The sequence below is a fragment of the Frieseomelitta varia genome, unplaced genomic scaffold (genome assembly GCF_011392965.1).
Source record: "Frieseomelitta varia isolate USP_RPSP 00005682 unplaced genomic scaffold, Fvar_1.2 scaffold_232, whole genome shotgun sequence".
NCBI classification, from domain to species: domain Eukaryota; kingdom Metazoa; phylum Arthropoda; class Insecta; order Hymenoptera; family Apidae; genus Frieseomelitta; species Frieseomelitta varia.
Genome location: NW_025109960.1, coordinates 331,760 through 354,800, shown reverse-complemented (window position 1 = coordinate 354,800; position 23,041 = coordinate 331,760). Strand labels below are relative to the sequence as shown.

Sequence of the window (23,041 nt, the reverse complement as noted above, 5' to 3'; positions counted from 1 at the left end):
CGTCAGATTTTTAGTCGTAATTGAATAAATGGTAGCTGGCTCATGGAAAATGAATTGTAACTATTGTACGAAAAGAACAGGCGTACTTCTTCGTCTAATTTATCTGATATTCATTAATTTATGAATTTTTTCAGTTTCATGTTTCTAATTAGCTCTTAAATCTTTATCCTATATTTCATATATTCCTTATAGCATACTATACTTTTTGTTTATAATAAAACTACTCATTCTATATCCTTGTTTCTTATTTTTTAACTATTTCAACGAGATTGAAATAAATGATACTACGATTTATTTAATTGAAGAAAAAAAATACAATATTGTGCAACAGAACTGTTACTTACCTGATGTTACTTACCTTTATGCTCTGCTTACAGAGATATTTTACAGTAAATTTTGTAATTTGTTCTCTTAGCCTAATAGCAATATTTCATGGCAATAATTAAATTAAAGTGAATACAATCAATTACATTAGAAAAGCAAATATTGATTAATATTCCAATAATTTTTTAATTATGCAAAATTCTAGTTAGGCATGCTGATACTGTTTTATTTTGCACAACATTGCACATAATATATTGCATGATATTCGATGAAACGTATTTGAATACATACCTTGTCCTTGAGTTTGTTGACGAATAATAACAGCTAAACCATGCTCCAATTGATGGCCATTAAATATATTCATTGATGAGGTCATTATCTCAGCATATATAACCAAACGTCCCAATTCCTTTGTTGTTAAATTCTGTAAGAGCAAAAATTCAAGCAAATAAATCTTTAAAACAATAAATTATTATACATATTGCTAACTTCAATGTGTCTTGACAACATACACATTACCTCAAAATATTCTACAGTTGAGAAATTGTCAGGACATTGATAAACCATAATTGGCAGGAATGAAATTGAAGCGGGTCGTGGAACTGTGCTGCTTTTACAAAATTGGATTTCCAGTTTTGGCATTTTTAAAGTGTCGCCTCCTTTCATTTCATCCTTCAATCTTTCTAATAATTGTACCTTTAGCTATAAAATATTTTAAAAAATGCATATAAACATTCATCTTTCTTCTTCTATAAATCTTATATAAATCTTCCGCATGTATTATTCACGTATAATTCTCTAAACATTTACATTTATTTTAGAAAAATTATTAGATATTATTCACAGCGCAATTAGTAACTTTCACATGGCACAAGCGTAGTTAATTCAAAAGCAAGAAATATAGCGTGAATCGACAGAAATTATTATCTTTAGTATGTTTTAGTAATGATAGCAGTTATAGAATCATCATTTTTAATGCTTTAGTAATGATAGCAAAATAATTTATTGAAGACTGTTACATAGTAAAAAGGGAGGCACTGTTAGACATGGGAGCAAATGTAATACAAATAATATTTATACCACTTTAAGAAGGATAATGCTTTTACGTAAATTTGAATCCATACCAAGACAAGTTCTCATAAGTTTTTCATTTCTCAGATTGCTATAAGTCATTCAAATTCGACTATATTGACTAGACTGATTTAAATTTGTAGATACATATTAAAATTGATCCCATGCCTAATTATTATATAGTTATACTTGCTTTCAGCAGCATTTCTAAAAGCAATGTTATATTTACAAGAATGCTTTTAGTATTATTTTTGATAGTGACTGCCAGAAGGAGAATAATTACTTATTGTGTAAGATCATCGAAGTCAGTTGTCAGCCAAATTATTGACAAAACGCTTATATTTCCTTCAACAAAGTTGAAAGACATTACGCACAAAATGACATTAACAGTATTTAACAACATTATATAACAATGTTGATAGGCTCCCTTCTACCATGATTCATTCAATAAATTTTTTCCTACTTCTGGTAATATCAAAGATACTGAGAATAATAATCCTCATTGCTTTATTTAACATAGTTTGCACGTAACAAAAATCACCTATGTAAAAGATATCACTGTCATAATTAATAATTTACTTAATACATATAAGTATTTTCTTCAGAAATAACATTTGGTTTTCATACCTCGTGACGCCCCAAAAAGAAGGCAGGCGTATAAGTTGCAGGTGCAGTTTTTTGTGAATTACTACGAATTTCCATTTGAAGATGTGCTTTCAATAAATCATTGAATATTTCCAATCTAGTTGCATTACTTTCCTTCAAAGCATTAAATTTACTTTCTTCCAGTTCATATTGCATTGGATCAACTTCTAGATGTATTTGAGAAAAAACAAGCTTTCCACCACTTTTTGGAAGAGTGGCAAGTAAAATACTTGGTGTGTGCCAAGTTTCCTCTGTTCCAAGTACTTTTAGATCAAATGAATGCGAATTTCCCTTTTTATCTTTTACGCTTACCGATGCTGGTGGAGATACACTAGACACTCTGAAAAAAAAAATTCTGAAATGTATCCAACTAAATTTCAAAATGATCAAACTCAAATATTACAAAGATTATTCTTCACACAAAAATATATTTTCTATCTTCAACTTGTAAACATACAAAATTATAGTTAAAAAGTCTTACTTTACGTCTTCATGATCCTGCGAAAATCTCGTCCTTACAGGAGATGCCTGATAACAAAATATATGATGCATCATGCGTACGTGCTTCCATTTCCCATAGGAAAAATGAACCAGCTCATTTTCTCGTACTTCCGCTGTTTTAAATGATGGAAGTAAAATATGAATTACATCAGAGCATAAAGCGAGCAGTTTACCACCGCGAAGAATATATTCTACGATTTGGCTTCCAATCTCATTGCCAACGTTTCCACAAACAACCACTAAAGCTGCATTTTCTATCCAAGTGTCATTACGTGCTTCTTCTGATGATAACACATAAATAGTGTATCTAATTAAAAAAACAATTCAATAAATATCTTACAAGAGTTCCTATTTTTTCATATATTGCATTAAATCTTTAACGTTTTGCTATTATGCATGAAATAACACAATATCAAATGAATAATATTCTTTTTTTTATCTTCTACTTCTGTAATTTAATCCCAATACATATGTTATATGCTGTATTTTAATTCATCATATATTTTTAATTAATTATATATTATTAAATATAGTAAAACAAATGATCATACTTATCCGTGCCGAGAGATTCTTCCAAAACATTCTTTACATTGTTACGTGCAATAAAACTATCAGCATATATTAGGACATTTGGTGGTTTTACATTCGTTTTTGATAACTTTGTTGTTATCTCCGCCATAGAATTTCTATAAAATAAACATTTCATTAAATTTACCAAATACTTAGATACATACAGTATGTTTAAGCAAAACTGAAGTATTAATGTTTTGTATGGTTTCCGTATGCGTACCAAATTGTTTCTTTCTTTTAAATAACTACTTTTCAAAATACTTACTTGAAAGGACTTGCAGATGATGTTCTTTTGATATTCTTAGCATCATAAAAAGTCTTTGGTTCAAAAGGTTTACTTGTACTTTTTATATCACTGCAAGATACTTGTTTGGTGCTTATACTACTAGAGACATCTTCTAAATTGTCAAGCATATCAAGTGATTTACTAGCAGAATGCGGAACACCTTGAAATTTAGTGGTATCCTCTGTGATCTTTTGTATTTCTTCTCGAGATAATTGATCTTCATATTGAGGAATAGTTGTAGTAGAAACTGGTGTAGAAACTTGACTTCTACATTCACTTTCTGTAACAAAGTAATTTTTCTTAAATAAATCATCGAGATTTGTAATTTAAATAACACTCGATTAATCATAAAATACTATATAGTACTTATAAAATTTTTGTTTAATAATTTTTTGTATATACCTAGTGTTTCATTAGACTCCACACGTTTCATCAGTTCAATATCTGCGCTCGTTACAGCATTTTCTGGATATATTATTAAGCCTGGAAGGTCCTTAACTTCAAATGGTTTGCATTTCTCGGATGCAAGTTTGGCAGTGTCGCTTAATGATTTTAATTTTTCCGTATGCATTCTCCATTCCTCTTTGTCTATAAATTCTTAGAAAAATATGTATAAAACTTATTTTACGCGATTTTCGTTTCTTACTTTTATTTATATATTACGCAATATAAATTGTATAAAATGATATACAAAATATACAATACACATATATATTTTTTTTTAGTAGAATGCTCTCAAGTTCTAAATCATTTATTCCCATAAATAAAAATTCGAAGAACAGATTCGTCTAGAATTAATAATAGCACAAAAAATCGATGATTTTTAAGAGTTATTAAATTTTTTCTCAACATAATGAATCTCGAGAATTCATTCGGTTTCAGCAAACACATAAAACTCATTTCATGTAATTAAACATGAGTTAATCTTTTACATTCGTAGACAAGATATCTCACGTATCCATTTTTTAATATTTACAATTAAATATTAGTTCACGAAGCAAAATTAAATATTAGTTCACGAAGCAAAATAAAATATTTACTTTTAAATTGTCGGTTTATTTCGCTTTGTACGTTATGTAGAAATTCATGAGTATTGGATCATCAGAATATTTGAAGACCTAATATGTAATTAAGAATTACTGCATAGGATTGCTAGAATTTACAAATGTATTGAGATAATGGAGATATGACAGTTAAGAAAAGAAAATAATAGATCTAGACAAACAGTATGGTAAAGATTCTGTAAGAAGCATGTATGTACTCGTACAATAAGCCTACTCTCAGCTTTACGTATAAATGAAGACTTATGTTTGTCCTTTTAACGTTTCAACCAAAAATAGATTAAAGAAACAGTTTATTCACCAAAGAAAAAAAATCTACCATTAACAACATTAATTATATGAAACTCTTACTTTTACTTGGGGATGAATTCAACACGTCACTATTGTAAAGACAAGGCTTTCCTGATATCAGGACAGCTGAAAAAATATATATAAAGCTATTATGATCCGAATATTTTGATGAACAGAGTTCAAATCTATACATACTTTCTATTCGTTTCAACAACAAGCCATTATTAATATAACATTGACCTTCCATTGCTGCAATAAAAAATTTTGCAACCATGTCTAAATCAGACTCTATAATTAAATCGACATTTTTATTTGCTGTCCATGTAATAATTAAACCATAATCTTCGACCTAAAATATATAATATATTTAAACTACAAAAACGAAATGTTAAAATTGATGAACTCTATTGACTTCTCAAACAAATATTTCTGTGCATACATAGAGAAGAATTTTCAAAAACAATTAGATTATAAAATATAATGTTTATTTGTATTCAATCTCTTCTTGAAATAATAAAACTACTTATATACACTTTATTAAAATAATTATATTCAAAAATAAAAAACAATATTTAGCATAAATGGATATACCTTTGTAGCATGTGTTGCAGCAACAGGATTATAGCTTTCAAGATCAGCTTCAACAAGAATATAAAGTTTGTACTCTGATTGTAACAAAGTTCCATTACGATTATTTATATGTAAAGGAAAAAACGTTTTTCCATACTGATACATTAACCAACTTGAGATGTCAACTTTTTGCTGGTAAAAATAGCAATTAACCCAATGATTAATTATATTCAAACAACAACAGTTTGTTTATACTATTATTGCTTGATGCATACTTGAGGAAATATAGTGCACAATCTCATATCATCATAGTACCATAGTAATTCTTCTAGTCTAGCATCACTTTTATTTATACATAGACAAGAAGTCATAAATTCATCATTTTCACAATCATTCATTGGAGAATTTGATTCTTAAAATAATAAATAATATTTTATTATCCATTATATTAAAAAGTTTTTCAGTATATGTTTTAAATTAGATATATACATATATACGTATATGTGTGTTATATATATATATAAATTTATTAAAAGTTAATAACACAAATATGAAATAACATAAAATGAGTCACTAATTATCATAACATAAATTCACTATATAATATATTTCACTAAATAAACTTTATATTACTATACGACAATTTACACAAAACTAAGTAAATGTAAGGACTAACAACATAATATAGCAGAATTGTATTAGTTTTGGATACTTTATATATTAAGTATAATAATAAATTACATGCATGTAATGTTAAATAGATAATAAACTTACAAAACCAATAAAAACGCAAATGATATTTCATGTATGTATATATATAAATATTGAACTAACACTTAAGTCTGAAAAAGTGAAAGCAACAAATAATTATTATCTACAAATTATAATATACAATGTGTATTGTGTATATATAAAAGTTTCTGATTTATTTATAAACAAGATGTTACAAATTCATAAAAAAGAAATAAATAACATCTCTTATTTCATACAACTAAAATAACACTTTTAAAATACTACAAATTATATTAATATAACAATAATACATTATTATAATACATGTATTATTATAAATGATACTTATAAAACCTACATAGAATGTATAATTTGAAAACTAATACCTTAAAAATATATCTTTATAAATTAATTTTATTTCTTTTTTTTTAATTTTATACTAAAAAGAGTGCAAGATATGTAATATCAAAATATATAATAAAAATATATGATAATTGAATAATTGTTATAAATAACCAATAATAATAATTATAACAATTATATTGAAAATATATTAATAATTAATATAATTTTATTTTCTACCTTACGAATGTAGAAAATTTCTAAATTATATCAAAAACTGTATTTATAATGTTATCAAATATAAATATTAATGGATTACCTTTATTTGAAGCTAGTGTTTTATTATAAAACATTATTGATGGATAAGTGGTTGTGTCTCCTTGAAATAAACTGCGTAGATGATTCTTTAAGAATAAAATTCTTCTTGATTGGATTGATGTTGCTACCATATAAAGAAATGTCAAGATCATGTTGATAAAATTATACTCGAAATTTCAATATATATGTAATCCCTGAAACAATTATTTATATTACACATTTTTTATATCTTCACTTTAATTTCTTATCAAATGAAATATATTGATAATAGAGTATAAAATTCATGCGTTCTACATTTTTAATGTAATATACTTATATATAATATATAATAAAATTTATGTACTTATGTAAATTTATTAATATTTGGAAGATTTAGAAGACATCACATATGTATATCAAAAACTATAACCTAAAAAATTCTTAAATAATTCTTAAAACCAATTAACACATTTTACTTAATAATTATTATATCGATTGAATTGTCAGAAATAAGCTTTTAAACTACAATTGTCATTACGGTTCAATGACAGATATCGAATTCTCATCTTTGCTATCTTATAAAAGTATATAACAAGTTACATACCTATTCTTAAATACTACTATTTGTTTATAAAGTAATTAACGAAAACATGAGCAAATAAACTTTGAATGTCGTTTCACATCTATAAATTTCTATTGTAAGAACATTATGCAAGATACTTTAATTTATTGACGCTTATGTAGGACGTAGTTCAACTGTTGCGATTATCATCACAGAGGGCGCCGAGAAAGGGTTTAAAAAAAAGTTATTTCATCATCTTTCTCTTAAATTGTTGCAATAATTATCCAAATTACAATATTTTGGATCTTGTTATTGTAACCAAAAGAACTAATATAAATATGCACATATAATAATTATAATAAAATTATAATTATTTTTCTCACAACTATTATAATAAATTTCTAACAGGATGTTACATTTTCAGTTTACATTTGTAGTATCAAAAATTTTTATTAAGAAAGAAATTGACAACAAATTACTTTATATAGATTATGTAACAGAAAATAGAAAATAACAATAATAATATAAATATAAATATTTTCTTCTTCAAATATTTCTCATTTACTGTTATTTGAAGATAAAGTAATCTTATAGAAGAGATATAAAACAAATATAGCATATTTTTCTACAACGTTGAAGTTAATTAATAAATTTTGCAATAAATTTTAAATAATACTCATGACTTTAAAATGTCATGAATTTACTCATGACAATAAAATTAAAGGTATCCATCGAACAAGTAATCACAGCTTTTCTCTCAAAATTCTCATTGAAATTTCTTTATTTTTCATTTTTATTAATGAAAATTTCATTAACATATTCCTGAGATATTTCTAATTAAAATGAGACGAAATGTTATTATAACATTCAATTCAAATTAGAGAACTTCATTGTTTGATCGCTGTTCTTTCTCGCTGTCCATCAATATATTTCAACATGTTAAGAGGATTTGGAGGAAGCAAGGAAAAATGAAAACATACGAATTAATTAAATAAGATATCTGCATTTTACAAAGCAATAAGTTACATATGAATTCTTATATGAGAAACCAAAAAACTGAGTCGCAGCACGCGTTTTATAATACAAACTGTATAGCCAACGTTGGCTACGTATAGCAAAGTGTTAAAAAAGCGTAAAATGCTTTTCATTTTTGAAGAAGTAAGGCTTTGATATTTCGTTCTCCATGACACGAACTTATGGGCTGTTAGATAGGCAACCGTTTGATAATTGTGCACATGGACGTATTTTAACATCTCGACACCACTGCATCGAGAAGCTCGACTTTTTCTTTTGGAAGACTGGAACAACAATTAATCCGTCGACAAAATCTACTGTCGGATAATATAGCACCAAAAACACGTAGTAAGAAGCAGAATATGAATAGCCACGACATCAACATGTTTTCTGAGATTCGAAATTAGCACCACCTAAGAACTTGTCATCTTTTCGATTATGTTGAGAAAAGAGTCACGAGTAAAATTATGCTAACTGTAATCGTACAAATTGACGGATTTCACTCGTTACTCGTCATTTTGTGTTTAAAAATTTTATCCTAGTGATAGAATCCCTACATATAGAATTGAATGATTTGATTTTTCTCCATCAATTTTGATTCGCTGTCGTTAATGTTGAATTCACCCGACAGTGGTGACGACGTTGGTAGTAAGAAACTAAGTCTAGCAATTTTGATCTAATATGTCTTCTTTTTTCTTGTAATATCATTCTTCTTGATGTTTCTTAATATTTGTTGTCCTTCTTTCAGCCTTGTGAATCAACAAGTATCCATCGATGACTCGACGACTGGCGATTCATCAGTAATTCTTTCGGCTATACGTTGATCAGTCGGTTCCTTATCTTTGTTTTCGTCGGATTCAAGATCCGACAACTGCTCACATCAATCACTAAAGAAAGACGTTTATAAATATGATTTCTATATATTACATACCATACTCAGTCTGCGGATTTCATAATTTCATAAATATAATTAAAAAATGGAACCCAAAAAGTTATTTTAACTCACTTATAATAAATATGATATTTTAGATATCTTATACATCTTTTAATATCATATGCCTTTTACGTATTTTTACACTTTTGAATTACTTGCATACAAATCCGCAGTCTAAGTACACATACTAAAATACTATATGTCCTAATTATTAAATTGTAAATTGAACAATTGATAAATACCTGTCGCTATTTTCGGTTGTCCCCTCCTCGCTGCAATCTAAATCGAGTTCACCTTGTATGGCGCTCTGTAGATCATCAATTCGTTGAAGCGCCAATCTGAGATCATCTCTAGCGACTTTGGTCTCCGCTTCAGCAGCCTCAAGAGATTTTTCCAATTCGCGACGAGCACGCGTGGACTCTTGTTCACGTGCCAGTGCCGAACTGGCCTCATCTCTCGATTCACGTAACGATCTTTGCAATCTTCTCGAAGCATCTTGGGCACTCTGTTCTTTCGTTCGAAGTAACGCAGTCTCAGTTTGTAGTTTATCTACGTTTTCTTTCAGTCTTGCTATTTGAGTCTAAATATCGAGAATATACACAATAATTTTTAATACACACAAATAATTTTTAATTCAAGTAAAAGAGAAATAGCTTACTTCCAAACGTGCTCTTGTCGTTTGCTCTAATTCGAGCTTACTTTCGAGCTCTTTAGCACGAAACTCGAGTCGTCGTGTGGCAAGACTGTTCGCAGTCGGATCACCAAGTTGCTCAACGGATTCAAGTCGTTGCGTTAACTCTGAAAGTTGATCCTTCAACGAAGATTTTTCTGCCTCCAGTGCAGCAATTTGCACTTGCGCTTCCTGCAACTGACCTTGTTCCGCCGATACTTGCTGCACAGCCGCCCGATACTTTTTCAATACCTTTGGAATCAATCGTTAATTATATATTATATACTTAAATTATTTATTACAACTACTATGTATCATTAGGAAATATACTTCTGCTAATTCCTCTTCGTTCTCTTCCAATTGCGACAATAACTCAGTTCGCTCACGATTAGCTACGTTAGCACGGTCTTCTGCTTCAGAACGTTGTCGCAGTGCTTCCTCTAACGATGCCTGCGTCTCGTTTAGCTCTTGCTCTAGTGCTTGTTTCGCCTTAACTGCAACTGCTCTAGCACATTCTGCATCCTCCAATTGATTCTTCAGTTGTCGCAAAGCTGCTTTACCCGTCGAATCGCCTTTTGATCTCTCCAGCATCGTTTGAGCGTCTCTTAATAATGCTTTGGTTCTCTTTAAATCTCTCTTTAGCCTGTAAAATTGTAAAAGAATAAAGAAAATGTATATTCTGCGATTATAATCAATCGTAACATACAGAAACCTCATTTTAATGATTGTCAGACTGCAAATATTTATGTGAATTCAGATTTTTATAAATATGATAAAGAAATAAAACTAAAATAAAAGTTTATTTCATCCTTAAAATATTATAACGAGTAGTTGAATTTTTCCATACACGTTTTTGCATAAATGTGCACAATCGAAAGATCAGAAGTAACATACCTATGCATGGTATCAGCTTCTGCAGCACGTTCAGCACGATCTTGTTCCTCGATGGCTACCAAACGACGTTCCAGTTCATGTTTCTCTCGAAGCAATATCGTCCTCTCCTCGTGTTCGTTCTCTAGCTGCGATTCTAGAGCTTTCACCTTTTTCAGAGCGTTACCGCGTACATCTTCTAATTCTTCGTCCCTCTGTTGCATCTCTTTGCGTATCTCCTTGCGTTGTTGTTCAATACTCATCTCGAGTCTCAATTTTGCCTGCTCGAGCAACTGAACTTGTCCAGCGAGGTCGTCCAGCTCTTCTTCTTGATCCTTTGCTCTTTTTTCCAGTTCGTGCTTTGCTTTCTTCAACTGTGCTACTTCCTCCTCCGTTTTGCCACCAAACGTTAACTCCTCAAGCTCTTGGCTCAGCGTCCGTAGTCTTTCTTCCTTTAATTCAATTTCCAGTCTTGCATCCTACATTAGAAGTTGTGAATGAAAAATTAGGAGTAAATAAAGAAATATTTCGGATATTTATCTTCTTTTTAATCGGAACATTTTATTTTACATATTTTATATTAAATGAAAATAAATGACAATTATATATCGGTAATTAATCAATGATCTATTTTCCGCGCCTGCATTCAATGAATAATTAAATGAAATACGACCATAAGTATGAAATTAAGAAAAAAAGGAATCAATTATCAAGAAATGAAAATATTTTATTTAAATTGATATACTTACGCTCAGATTTTGTTCTATGGTAAACTTTTCCGCGATCGCGATTTCTTTCTCTCTGGCCAATCTTTCACGCTGCGCTTTCTCTTGCCGTAGATCGTTCATCAAATTCTGAGTTTCCGAATCGAATCTAAATAAACGAATTCAGAAGAGATATTTGTAGAATATAATATTAAGTATTGAAAAGGTATATATTACAGAAACTTATATCTAGGGCAGTCAATCATACGGTTTATGCGCCCAACGAACCTCCAACCAGTGGCTGATGTCGTCGGACGCGCAAAATTACCGACCTGGCCAATTGCCAGAAACACTTGTTGCCGCGAACGGAATCAGAATAGAGCATCCCCCGATACCGTGAAAATTCGACAAATTTAACGAGTAGCCAAGAATCGTGCCGCAAGCAAAAACTTTCTCTTTTGAATAGATAATTCAATTTTTCTTTTAGGTGCTTTCGATTAAAATTATACAATTGATCAATTCTTTTCAATTCTATTCTTTTAATTAATATCATTTCACCAGAATAATCGGACTGATGATTTTTTAAAATATGAATTTCCTGTGTATCTTTTAAGAAACATTTAGAAAATTAGACTATTATGAACTTGAGTAACTTTAGTCATTTTAACTATTTTACAATAGTAAGATAGTGAATATAAAATGTTAAAAATAATTTGATATTGACCTAATAATTAATTTTACTTTTAAAATAGGCAATGTTTAATTTAATGTTTTCAAAAATCTGCTTTCAAGTCTTATATGATAAAATTAGAACATCCTGCTGTGAACCGGGTTCTCCAAACCTGCTCAATCTAATAGTTCAGTACTGTTTACGCAAAAGTTTCCAAAAATACTTTCTACATAGTGGCGATGAAAGAAATGCGAAACACCGGATAAAAAAAGACGGTGTTTCAAGTAGCACATACTTGCGCTGTTTCTTTTCTAGAAGATTATTCCTAGCCGTCTGTTCTTCTAGCAGTAGTCTCAAATCGTGCATTTCGCCATTCAGTTTTTGCACACGTCTTTTCCATTGTCCAACAACCTGACGTTGCTCCTCGACTTCCTCGTAAGCATCAGCTAACTGCAACGCGAAAATATTACTTTTATTACAGCAATTTTGTATATAAACATAGTTCACAGACGAAAAATAAACTCATATAACAGAATAAAATTGATTTTGCAGGCAAAAATAATTGTAAAATTAATAAATGTAAAAGTAAAAAGATGCAAAAATAAATTTCTGTAATTAATTTCTTGTTGTAGTAGAGTATTTTCTCGAAAACGGGGCTTCAAATAATATTTTCCACATTTTCGACTTGTTTTCAATCTATAAAGTGAGCTTCTGCTTAACCAAGTAACAAACTTACAAAAGAAAAAATTTTGTTCTTTATTTCCCATTCATTTTTATTAGCAAAATATAATCTAAAATATAATTTCTCAACGTGAAATATTCGAAAATCCATTTGAATAATTTTAAAACTTTGATATACCTTTTTCTCCAATTGCTTCTTAAGTCCAACCAATTGTTCGAGGTCATCTTCGTGCTGCTGGGCCATCTTCCTCTTCGTGAACTCGAGTTCCCTTATGGCATGTTCGTATCTTTGCTTATAAACACCGCCGTCCTCACCATCTTCAGCGTCAGATGCAACACCATTTAAGTCTGCGGCCCTTGCATACAAAAGCTCCATCTCCAGACGTTCGGTCGTTTGCTGTAGATTCTTATTTGCCTCTGTCACATCTTGTAGTTCTCTTTCAAGTCGCAGACGTTCCGACGTTTCAGCATCGATCCTTTCAGCCGCCAACGTCGATGTCGAGTGTTCCTCCGCAAAATCGGCGGTCATTTCGCTCAGCTGCAATAAGAATCAAGATAGAAAATTATTTACGGACGATCTTGGCTTGCTTGATATTTTTAATTTCTCAAATAATATTTGATGTCAAGTAATATCGATAATATCATGAACGAATTACGCATCAATGTAGATGACACCGGCTCATCATGCAACTTAATCCGACTTGATACGACTGAGTTAAAAAAGAAAAATACTCGTAAAAACAGAAATTCATGTAGAACTAAATAATCTACGAATCTTTCTTCTCTTTAAATTTTCCCATCATTCTATTAACATTATTTTATTAGTTTGTAGATTTTTATCATTAACAATATTTATTTAAATACAACATTACTAATTTCAACATTTGACTTTTGCTTCAGTGATCAAACAACAGGCTACACATTAAAATTTGCAACCAACGTTTTAAATATAGTATCGAAAGCTAATATTACTCGAAAACACAAGTGAACATGATAAAATGTCAATGGGTGGTCTAATGATCAGCATAGTATATTTTAGTACTTTTAAAAAATCAATTTAATAGTGTTTCTTCAATGTTGTGATCGTTTCTGTTTAATTTAAACGAAGCGAGTGCCAATGTGTATACAGATGATTGTAAAGAACGTACTAGGGGGAGAATGTTTAGAAAAGCTAGCACTCTTGATCGGTTATGCGTGAAGGAGAACAACTTGGAAAATTGATTTGCGCGATCGTATGACTTTGAAACCTTTTACTCTTTCTTTTTTTGCTATCTCGTGTACTTGACATCAATTGTCTTTTTATTTTTTACAAGAACTTGTTATGCGAAACGAGGTTTAAGACAACCAAGGCCGAAAAAACAACATAGATACATTTCGACAAAATTATCAAATTAATTTGTCCAGTCGCAATGAATTTTGTTTCAACTCCTAACATTGAAAATCTTATTCGTTACTTTATAACTATTAAGATAAGGTTCTCCCTTCTCTTTTTCTAAATCATTACGTTTCTTCGCGACAGAATCCAGCACCTAGATCAAAACGACACACAAAATTTAAAAAAAACGCGACAGAAAATAATACGTAAACAAATTTCGAATTTTGTCTAAAAGAAAAACAAACTCTCCGAATCCAGGAGCGAAACAGGAAATATACCACCTGGCCAACACCGTCGGAGAGAGTTCTGTCGTCGGAGGTACGTGAAAGGGAACGCCTTGAGTTTCTCCCGATGCTGTTCGATCTGCTGTAATACTGATAACCTCTGATCATGATATTCGTGGCGCTCTGGCTTCTACCCATGCCGCATCTCTCGTGACCCCGGGTCATCGATGCCAAATTTAAGTCGTTATCCGCGTCGTCTCTGTGACCCATGCTTCGCCACTCGTCCATTATGTGATCGGTTCTTTTGAGAAACTGCGAGATCTTCGACGACAAATAAGACGAAGCAGTCGAAGGTTCCATGTGAGAAGCCGTTGGCCTGAACGACTGCTTGACTCTTTGCTTGTCGCAGCCTAACACGAAATTCAAACTAGCGTCGAATACCACGGGAGCCTGTTCTTTCACGGACAGATCTTCCATCGGATCCAAAGGAGCCGCGTTTGCTAGAGGAAACATTCTCCTTGGAGGAGTGGAGAAGGTCGGTGAATCGATGCTCGTCCGAAGTCTTGAGGACATGACGGACATCGATCTCGTTGAGCGACAAGACAGGCTAGATGAGAAGCTACATGGTGATGGACTCCTCGTCAGGCCTAACGTGTGCAATTTGCTGGCTGGTCTCCTGAACGGTGGCAACGGTGGTCTTTTCGCGGACATCGTCGGCTCTAGGAGCCTTCTTGGACTCTCGATGATCGTGTTGTTCGAATCGATGGCTCTGCCGGCCAGCATCTTGCCGGTCAAGGATTCTTCAAAGCTCTGCGAGTTGTCGATATCTGGCGATATCGCGTCAGAGTACGTGGTCGGTACCGACGGCATCCCGACAGTGTGTTATCCTCGAGTCGGCTCAATTTCGATTTCGTGTCGTCGGCATAATTTCCCTGGACACTCTTGCCTGAACACTTACATGTGGTAAGAAGGAAAATATTTTTCTACGCACGAGGCCGTCATTACTGATCTTGAATGATACGAAGTAATGCTATTCGTCGAAATGGAATCTCGCGAAATGATAACAACTGGCAGGCCAGGGAATTTTGTTTACGATGATAATGTTCCGATCGATATCGACCACCTTGTCCAGCGAAATAACCGGTCGCGCGGGATCCTCAGCAACGAGAGAAACAGCCAGCTTCGAAGGCGATCGCGCGAGATACGGCCCGGCGGCGATCGAATTGCATGATCGCTACAGCAAAGTCCTTCGATGGACCGGGATCTTCTGGTTCCGTTTGATCGGATCGGCTGGCACGAGCATTTAATTGCGTAACGAGAGTCGAACGACGTCGACGCCCGTATCGAGAGGGAGTCGCGGTGCAACTGGCTGCTAACTTCTTCCTGGGTCAGCCGATACACGGGGCCGATGGCGGTGGTCCATTGGCGGAGACGGTCACCTCCGAGTTATTCTAAGGGAGACCGGGGTGCGAGCAAGATGGGAAAGCGGACGAGAAGAAGCGCGGGAGGTAGGCACGGGCCACGCGATTTTGGACGCTGGCCAAATCTGTCTTCGTGCGAAAAGACGCGACGGAGGATCGACAACGAAACAGAGAGAGAGAGAGTGAGAACGAGCGCCTATCGTCAAGGAAAACAGAGTAAAAAGAGGACGCGCAGCCTAGAGACAGCCGGACAGGAAGTAGAAAATCGTTCGATAGATCGGCTGAAATAGTCGAGCGGCGATGGCGGCAGATCGAAAGGTCGAACAAGCGAAACGAAACCGGTTAGAAATTGCGGAACAATACCAGCAACGGGCCAGCGCTGGTTGACTGGTGGTAACACACAGCAATGCCAAGGTCATGAGAGGAATTTTCATACGACACCAGGCCACTAGGCAGCAAAATGTCGGTCACTGGAACTTTTATCCGAGAGCAAGGGAACCGCGCAGAGGAACGTGCGGAGGTCGCTGCTACACCTCGCGATGCTCCGCTGATCAGATTCATAACGCGATAAACCAACGACGAGTGTGTGCCGGCACGCTTCGTCTCGCGCAGTTAACCCAAATTGCACGATACAAGTGCTCGGACAAACGACCCGCCGCTTAATGAACTTTCCTCGGACTTCTGGATACGCGGGTTCTAGTCGAGCGTCGATTGTCTGTTGCTGTACTCTCGATGATAAGATAAAGTTGCTTGGATACAGCGAAGTAGGTAAATGACTTACGTGGCTGGTTATTAAGATACGGAGAAGATAATTTTTTAAGAGACAGATCTTAGCAGCGTTCCATTAAAAAGAGATTTCGTTGCGTGAAACGCAGGCACTGGACGTGAGAGAGATGTTGGTTTCGCGTGTTTTTGTTGTTAATGATAGTCAATTTGTTGGATTCAATTAATCAAGTGTAACTCGTGTGTCAGAGACAGCGGAAAATGAAGTAAAAAAAATTTTGTTCGTCATACCTTAGCTTCCAATCTATCATTATCGTGTTTCAAATGATTCCGCTCCTGTTCCAACCTCTCCACCTTTGCTCGGAGAACCTCGAGTTCCTCCTGTTAAGAAAGATGCAATAACGTTTCAATTTCGTCGAACGAATTTCAATAAAATCATAGATGGTGATCGTCGAACACCGAAACAATGGTTAAAAAAGATAAAGAATATAATTTCGATATCTCTGGTTTCACACACGTTAGATTCTTGATGTACGACAGATGATAGCGAACAAATAAAATAAACATCACAGAGTTGAAAGAATTAAACACATACATAATTTTACTATGGAAATTATAGAGTTGTTTTATCGCGTCGTTGTTTAGCGTTTCTGTTGCATATCTAGCGATGGAAAATGGTCAGTAAAAATGTAAAAATAAAAGGCATATTCTCACCGTCTTCGCCTTCAATTGATCCTCTGTCCGATGAACGTTCAACAGAGGTGCAACTTTCACGTATAATCTCCACCAGGGCCATTCTCTTACGGACATCCACTTCCTAACATTCCTCTGTATGCATCTGACCGCAAGATCTTGCAGCTGAAAGGATGCAGTACGTAAACATCATCAAGATTTTTACGATGTAATAACTTTTGCAAATTTCGCAATTTAATTATCGGCTAAATTAATCGTGACCTTTCACGTCTAACTTTCTCTAATCGCGAGTGTTCGTCAAAAATTTGAATCGCTTGACATCCAAGAATTGAATTTAACATTTGTAATTGTGAATTATTAAATATCATCATTCTTGAATGATCTCGTTCGCATTTTTCTGGTTGTTGAATTAAAACAAAAGTCAGTGCCAATCAGTTGATTTGTTCAAGACGCATTGCGGAAATGAAGAAGCCGAAATGAAGAAACTTCTCGGGATGAGTGAAAACTACCGGTACAGGTTCGCAAGTGAAGGTGCACTTTTACAAACTCAGGAAGATGTCGTGACATACTTTCAAAGTGTTGAGTTTACGACGTGCCAGATAACCCCTACATCTTGCTTGAAGAAGAATAATGTGTCCAGTTAGCTTCTCGTCTCTCTGGGCTTCGAGTTGCTCCAAGGTACCTGATCTGAAAAATATCTATCAAAAGAAAACCGAGAGATTCATATTAGTATTCGATATATTTTTTAACTTGTAACTATTAGAATTGCGGAATTTTTATGCATTTGATGTAAATTTAAAAAACGCAAAAATTCTTATAATTTTTATAATTATGATTTTTCAACTAACATAATTGAAATTTTAAAAAGTCGTAATTTCTTTCTCACGTTTATCTTCTTTCCTTTCTTTTTTAAATTAATAAAATATATAAATAAAATATAAAATATACTATATAATCGCGTAATCTATATAAATTTCAAACAGTTTATAATACGCCGATGTTAAACATGAATTGTCAAATATGAAAATTATTAATGGTTTACAAATCAATAATTAATCAGAGTTCAATTTAATTAGCAGAATGCACACGTGAAATACCACGTTTCAATGGAATTCATTAAAATAATTGTTTATGCAGTCGGTACGTAAGTACAAGAACACGCGTGAAAAAGAATAGAATAGAAAAAGGAATGGGGATATCCCTGACACGATTTTCATCATTACATTCCGCGTGAAGTACATTATGGTAAACTATACTCTCTCTTAAATGCAATTAAACAATAAAATGCCACGTTAATATATGGAAAAGTCTCCTACTTCAAGCTTGGTCTCTACTTTCGAAATAATTTTTTCATTCATTTTATTTGTATAGTTATCTCCTTATACACTACTCTAAAAATATTTGATCGCAAAATGAAACCTAATATAATTTACTACTCTTACATTTTTAGTAGATCTCTTAAGAATTCATCCATCACTTTTGATTTTTCAAGTAATAATTTTATATTATGTTTTTTATTTGATTCACACATCTCGAGCAATTTTTTTAGATTATAACAGCAAGTAAAGTAAAAAACTTGAACGAATGAAAATTATTCTCGTTTCAAAACGTTCTGCTAGAACGCTTTCCAGTGTCAAGTATATGTCAGACTGCTTCAATCCCATTCTACTGTAACAGCTGCATTCAGCGCTGCAAGCAAGCGTAATTGTATCCACTTAGACGCTTATTATCTCAAATATTATCTTGCTGACTGTTTGTAAACATTCTCACAACGCTCAGCGTTCGAATCATTTTCGAGCCATTCTCTTCGTAGACGAACGGTTCAAATTGAAAGTTGCAAGAGCACTTTCCATCCGGAAAGTTGATCGATTGGTAACGACAAAAATGCACGGCTTAATTCCATTATGAGAGTACAAGTGACCAATTGCTCGCGTTTTTGAATTTAGTGCATCTCTGACAGTCAAAGATTTTCAATCCTATTAATTCTGGAACACAAACTTTCATAATTAAAACGACCGACAGAGTTTTACATCAAATTACTGCAAAAATTAAATGACGTCTACTAAATGAAGACTATCTTATCAAAACACTATTAGCCAAACGATAGAATACATACACTTGTCAGAATCACCCTAAATATTCTCAGAATTTTTGTGCACCCGTTGATCAGTTAAAGTTTCAAATTCACTGACGAGAAATCGTCTGGATACATTTTATATTACCGCGTGTGCTTTATACATTAGTGAAGATCTCTCGGTCAGCTGATTTATTATCGATTAAATTAGCGGTCATTCTCGATAGGTATCTAATAGGTTTAGAAGGCCAATAATTACGCGACGGACCTGTCGTCCATCGTTGTAGGATCTGCAAGTTTTCCACTGCACATCTTTACCGGTGTGGGCCGCGACTTTCGCGTTCTCCCCCTTACAGCTGTCGATGCTACTGGCACCGCTCGAGGTCGATACGCTGCTTCGAACGACCACCGTCGGCTTCTTCTCTGGCTCCAATCTGCTCACGATCGACGCCGCATCGTCGTACACACCGATCGCGCGAACTTCATTCTGCTCGAAGAACCGTTCCTTCTCGAAATCGCGGGTCTCACTCGGCACCACGCCTTCCTTCCACTCGACTTCGTTCTCGTTGCTCATGTGGCCGCTGTCCTCCGAGCAATTCCCATCAGAGGCATAACCATTGTAGTCCTGTATATTCTTAACGTCGACGTTCTTCTTCAACGTGGTCACCGTTGGTTCGATCGTGTCCGACGTGGCTCTACCCTTGATCCACGGATCTTTCACCTCTTTCGTCGCCTCGGCGTTCTTACAGTTGAAGAAGTTCACCAGATGTTCGATCTCCTTGGCTCTCTTGCCCACCGATTGCTTGCTCTTCGGTTCCTGCCTCGTGTCGTTGTTCCTTTGACAAGCAGATTTCAACGCGGGCTCCGCGTTGCAAATTGGAGCAGCTACACAATCGATCTTCTTCTCGTCTTTCATGGCCAATCCACTGGCTGCCTGTTTCTCCCAGTTCTTCCTCAGCTCTTGAATACTCGACGTCTCCTTCTTCCTCTTTGACTCGTCGACGACATCCTGTCTGTCGACGATCTTCTCTCGATCTCTGCCGAATCCTCTGACCAGGTCCAACGTGTTCTTAGTCTCCTCCAAGTTACTCTTCTCGTTATCTTCCGCTAGCTTCACCGTCGGTTCATCCTGTCTTTCCGGGACTCCTTCGACCCTTATCACCGTCGCGGTGTACCGTTCCGACTGAACAATCTTTCCATCTGGCTCGTTGCTTCGTTCGACGTCGATCTCCCGTACCTCGTAGACGGAATTGGCTCTACGAGGAGGAGTAGCGTCCACGCAGTCGATAGACGCGACCATCGTCGCCCGGGCGTGTTGCTCGTCGTCGTCAACGTCGTCGTCCAGCTGCGCCATCAGCCGTGCCACGCGTTCCTCCAAGTTGCTGGTGTACGCCCGCGGTGGCTGACGAGTCTTCGTCGACGCGCAGTAGAACGCCTCGCGACAATTCTCGTAGATACGCTCGTCCATCGAGCGATCGAGGTCGACGTCGTCGAATGTCACCGGCTGCATTGTCGGCTCCACGGCTCGATCTACCTGCGATAGATCGGCCAGAGATCGACCCACGCGCGTGTTCCGATGAGCCAGAAGCGGGATCTTGCTCGGCCTTGTCGAAACACCGAACGTCCTTCTACCGGGGGCGTCGTTCCTCGACGCAGCCTGCACGTTCCATAAGCTAGCAGATCTGTTGATCGATTTCCTACGCGGTATCTCCTGCTTCCTCTCTTTCTCCGTCGTTTGCCTGCTCGGCTCCGAGCTGAACGAGCTGCTCATTCTGAAGCTTTCCTCCGCGCTGCCCCGAATATCCACGGAGACACAGCCCAAGCTTACCGAACGATCCAGAGCGGCCTTCTTTCTCAATGCTTCCGGTTTCTTGGGTAACTTCGCCGGGGCGTAGGACAATCCTTTCTTCAGAAGCGTTCGGTCCTCGAGGATCGTGCAGGACGGGGAGGAGCTAACAGACCTCGCCACTTGCTTCTTTTCGTTCCTCGTGATCGTCGACGGGCATCTCGTTGCCTCCGCTCGACCGTCCGGTGTTGATCGACGAGACCTGCTCGGACAGGAAACGCGTGCCTTGGCCGATTCGGAGGAAAAAGTCGCTCGAGAACCAGCGTGATCGTTAGAGACGATCTTCGAGCCGGTTGTCGTTCTAGGAGGCGTTGAGGTTTTTGCCACTCGTTGAGATTTATTCGTGGGCGTGGATCTGTTCGGATCGGGCTGTGCTTGCTTCCGAGGTACTGACAACGGTGGTTTCGACACGTTCGGGCTGCTTCTGGCCTTCACCAGTCGTGAACCCGCGTTACCTGGCCATCTGGTTACGTTTTCTAACATTTTGACAATGTGGTCTTTTGTCTTGAGATTTTGAAACAGAAAAAGTGGTACAAAGCTAGTTTACGCGTCGATTCGATTATACACGTATCATTGGTAACAAACCGATTAGTTTTTATGGTGTCACTGTATCTTCGATTTTTTTTTTTTTTTTTTTTTTTTTGAACACGTGAAAACGATATGCGACAATTTGGTTTCTTAACTGGTTCGAAGTGTTACTGAATCATTAGTTCCAATTGAACGGCATCGAGCCATTCGTTGTCACGCGATTTTCAGTTACGTTCGAGAGCTTCCTTCGTGTTTTCAAATCGCCACTGAACATCCGCTTTCTCGTGCACTCGCGGAGCAATTAATATTCGTCCGGTTCGAGAGAACGTCGCTACCTTCGAATTAATCGCGACGACGATGCGCTCTTTCGCCCGGCAGCGTTCGCGCGACCTCGATATCCTCGAGGAATCCAAGCGACTTTTCCGTGGACTCGCTTCAACAGCCGATGCTCCGTATCCCGTCTTCCTCTTCCGCGCCGATCACCACCGGCATTTTCCTCGAATCAGCAGCCGTCATTGGCGAGCACCGCTGCCCCTGGACAACAACAGCAACGACCGTGTCGTACGTTTCCTGCGCTCGAACGCGTTCAGGAATGAACCTCGAAGAGGCTTCCTCTTGCGTGGAGAACGAGCCGCGACTAAGTACCGTAAAAGCCGCGTAAAAGTGGACGCGCGTTTTATGGACGCCAAAGGGAGAATGAGAGAGAGAGAGAGAGAGACAAAGATAGGAGGGGAGTGTACTGAGTGTGGAGAAAGGGAAACGAAATGGACAGACAGTGGGAGGGAGAAAGAGAAAGAAACGGAAGAGACAGAGAAAGTACGAGAGAGAGAGAAGAGAGAGAGACCTGCTTCTACTTCTTGCATCCTCGCGACAAAATTCCGCGGGTCGGTGGTTGGTTGTATACAGTTTTCATACTTTTTACAATGGTGATTGAAAAAAATAAAGACACGGAAGAACAGAGAAAAATACGAGACAGAGACAGCTGCAAAGAAAGAGAACCTACGTATGTACTGCTTCTTCTTGCAACTTGCAACTCCGCGCGTTATCGGACTGCGGATTTTATGTAGGTTTTTACTTCTGTGTGGGTAATCGAAAAAAAAAAATGGAATTGAAGTATAAATTGGCTTGATCTCCTCTGCTTTGAATATTTTCGTATTCGTATTATGTTTTGTTATTAATTTCGTGGATTTTATATCGACATTCGTTATCAGATTTTCAAGTTAATACATGGTGACTTTATACGTTTCAGAAAATTGAAATATTACGAAAGATGATAAGAAACTTGTGTTTAAATATATCTTACGAAATTATTTATACACCGCGTGAGTTGGCGTGACTATCACTTGGCGCGAAATCACGGAA

The 23,041-nt window shown here is 35.6% G+C and overlaps 2 protein-coding genes and 1 long non-coding RNA gene across 10 annotated transcripts in view; 1 reads left to right on the top strand and 2 right to left on the bottom strand.

Moving 5' to 3' along the window:
• Positions 1 to 514: 514 nt before the first annotated feature.
• On the bottom strand, positions 515 to 7,487 carry LOC122527804. Of its 4 annotated transcripts, none has more exons than XM_043652314.1 (13): positions 7,295 to 7,485; positions 6,713 to 6,905; positions 5,595 to 5,731; positions 5,341 to 5,511; positions 4,945 to 5,098; positions 4,810 to 4,875; positions 3,800 to 3,994; positions 3,377 to 3,677; positions 3,093 to 3,227; positions 2,522 to 2,848; positions 2,023 to 2,380; positions 844 to 1,026; positions 515 to 748 (listed from the first exon to the last, which is right to left on the bottom strand). In XM_043652314.1, the coding sequence occupies exons 2-13, from the start codon at positions 6,861 to 6,863 to the stop codon at positions 530 to 532; spliced, it is 2,397 nt and encodes a 798-aa protein (XP_043508249.1). In that variant the 5' UTR covers positions 6,864 to 6,905; positions 7,295 to 7,485; the 3' UTR covers positions 515 to 529. The 4 variants fall into 4 exon arrangements, 3 of the variants coding, with proteins under 3 accessions (XP_043508249.1, XP_043508250.1, XP_043508251.1); XM_043652315.1 differs by having other exon boundaries at positions 3,800 to 3,985; XM_043652316.1 differs by lacking the exon at positions 7,295 to 7,485 and adding an exon at positions 6,094 to 6,161 and having other exon boundaries at positions 6,713 to 6,848.
• Positions 7,488 to 8,235: 748 nt separating this feature from the next.
• The window catches only part of LOC122527818 (unconventional myosin-XVIIIa), a 60,344-nt gene continuing 45,538 nt past the window's right edge, over positions 8,236 to 23,041 (bottom strand). For 2 of the 4 annotated variants that reach the window (XM_043652342.1, XM_043652343.1), the window contains 11 exons: positions 17,801 to 17,929; positions 17,253 to 17,396; positions 16,830 to 16,919; positions 12,974 to 13,333; positions 12,410 to 12,564; positions 11,490 to 11,613; positions 10,765 to 11,219; positions 10,201 to 10,513; positions 9,859 to 10,122; positions 9,443 to 9,780; positions 8,236 to 9,153 (listed from right to left, as the gene is read on the bottom strand). In XM_043652342.1, coding sequence (XP_043508277.1) covers positions 9,147 to 9,153; positions 9,443 to 9,780; positions 9,859 to 10,122; positions 10,201 to 10,513; positions 10,765 to 11,219; positions 11,490 to 11,613; positions 12,410 to 12,564; positions 12,974 to 13,333; positions 16,830 to 16,919; positions 17,253 to 17,396; positions 17,801 to 17,929 — 2,379 coding nt within the window. In that variant the 3' untranslated portion in view covers positions 8,236 to 9,146. Of the gene's footprint in view, positions 9,154 to 9,442; positions 9,781 to 9,858; positions 10,123 to 10,200; positions 10,514 to 10,764; positions 11,220 to 11,489; positions 11,614 to 12,409; positions 12,565 to 12,973; positions 13,334 to 14,451; positions 15,772 to 16,829; positions 16,920 to 17,252; positions 17,397 to 17,800; positions 17,930 to 19,573; positions 22,096 to 23,041 lie in introns of those variants that run through there. The other 2 variants (XM_043652344.1, XM_043652345.1) reach the window with 2 other exon arrangements.
• Positions 15,912 to 17,828, top strand: LOC122527827. Of its 2 annotated transcripts, none has more exons than XR_006306418.1 (3): positions 15,912 to 16,583; positions 17,204 to 17,409; positions 17,681 to 17,828. It is a non-coding gene; the product is annotated as an uncharacterized LOC122527827 (long non-coding RNA). The 2 variants fall into 2 exon arrangements; XR_006306417.1 differs by having other exon boundaries at positions 15,913 to 16,579.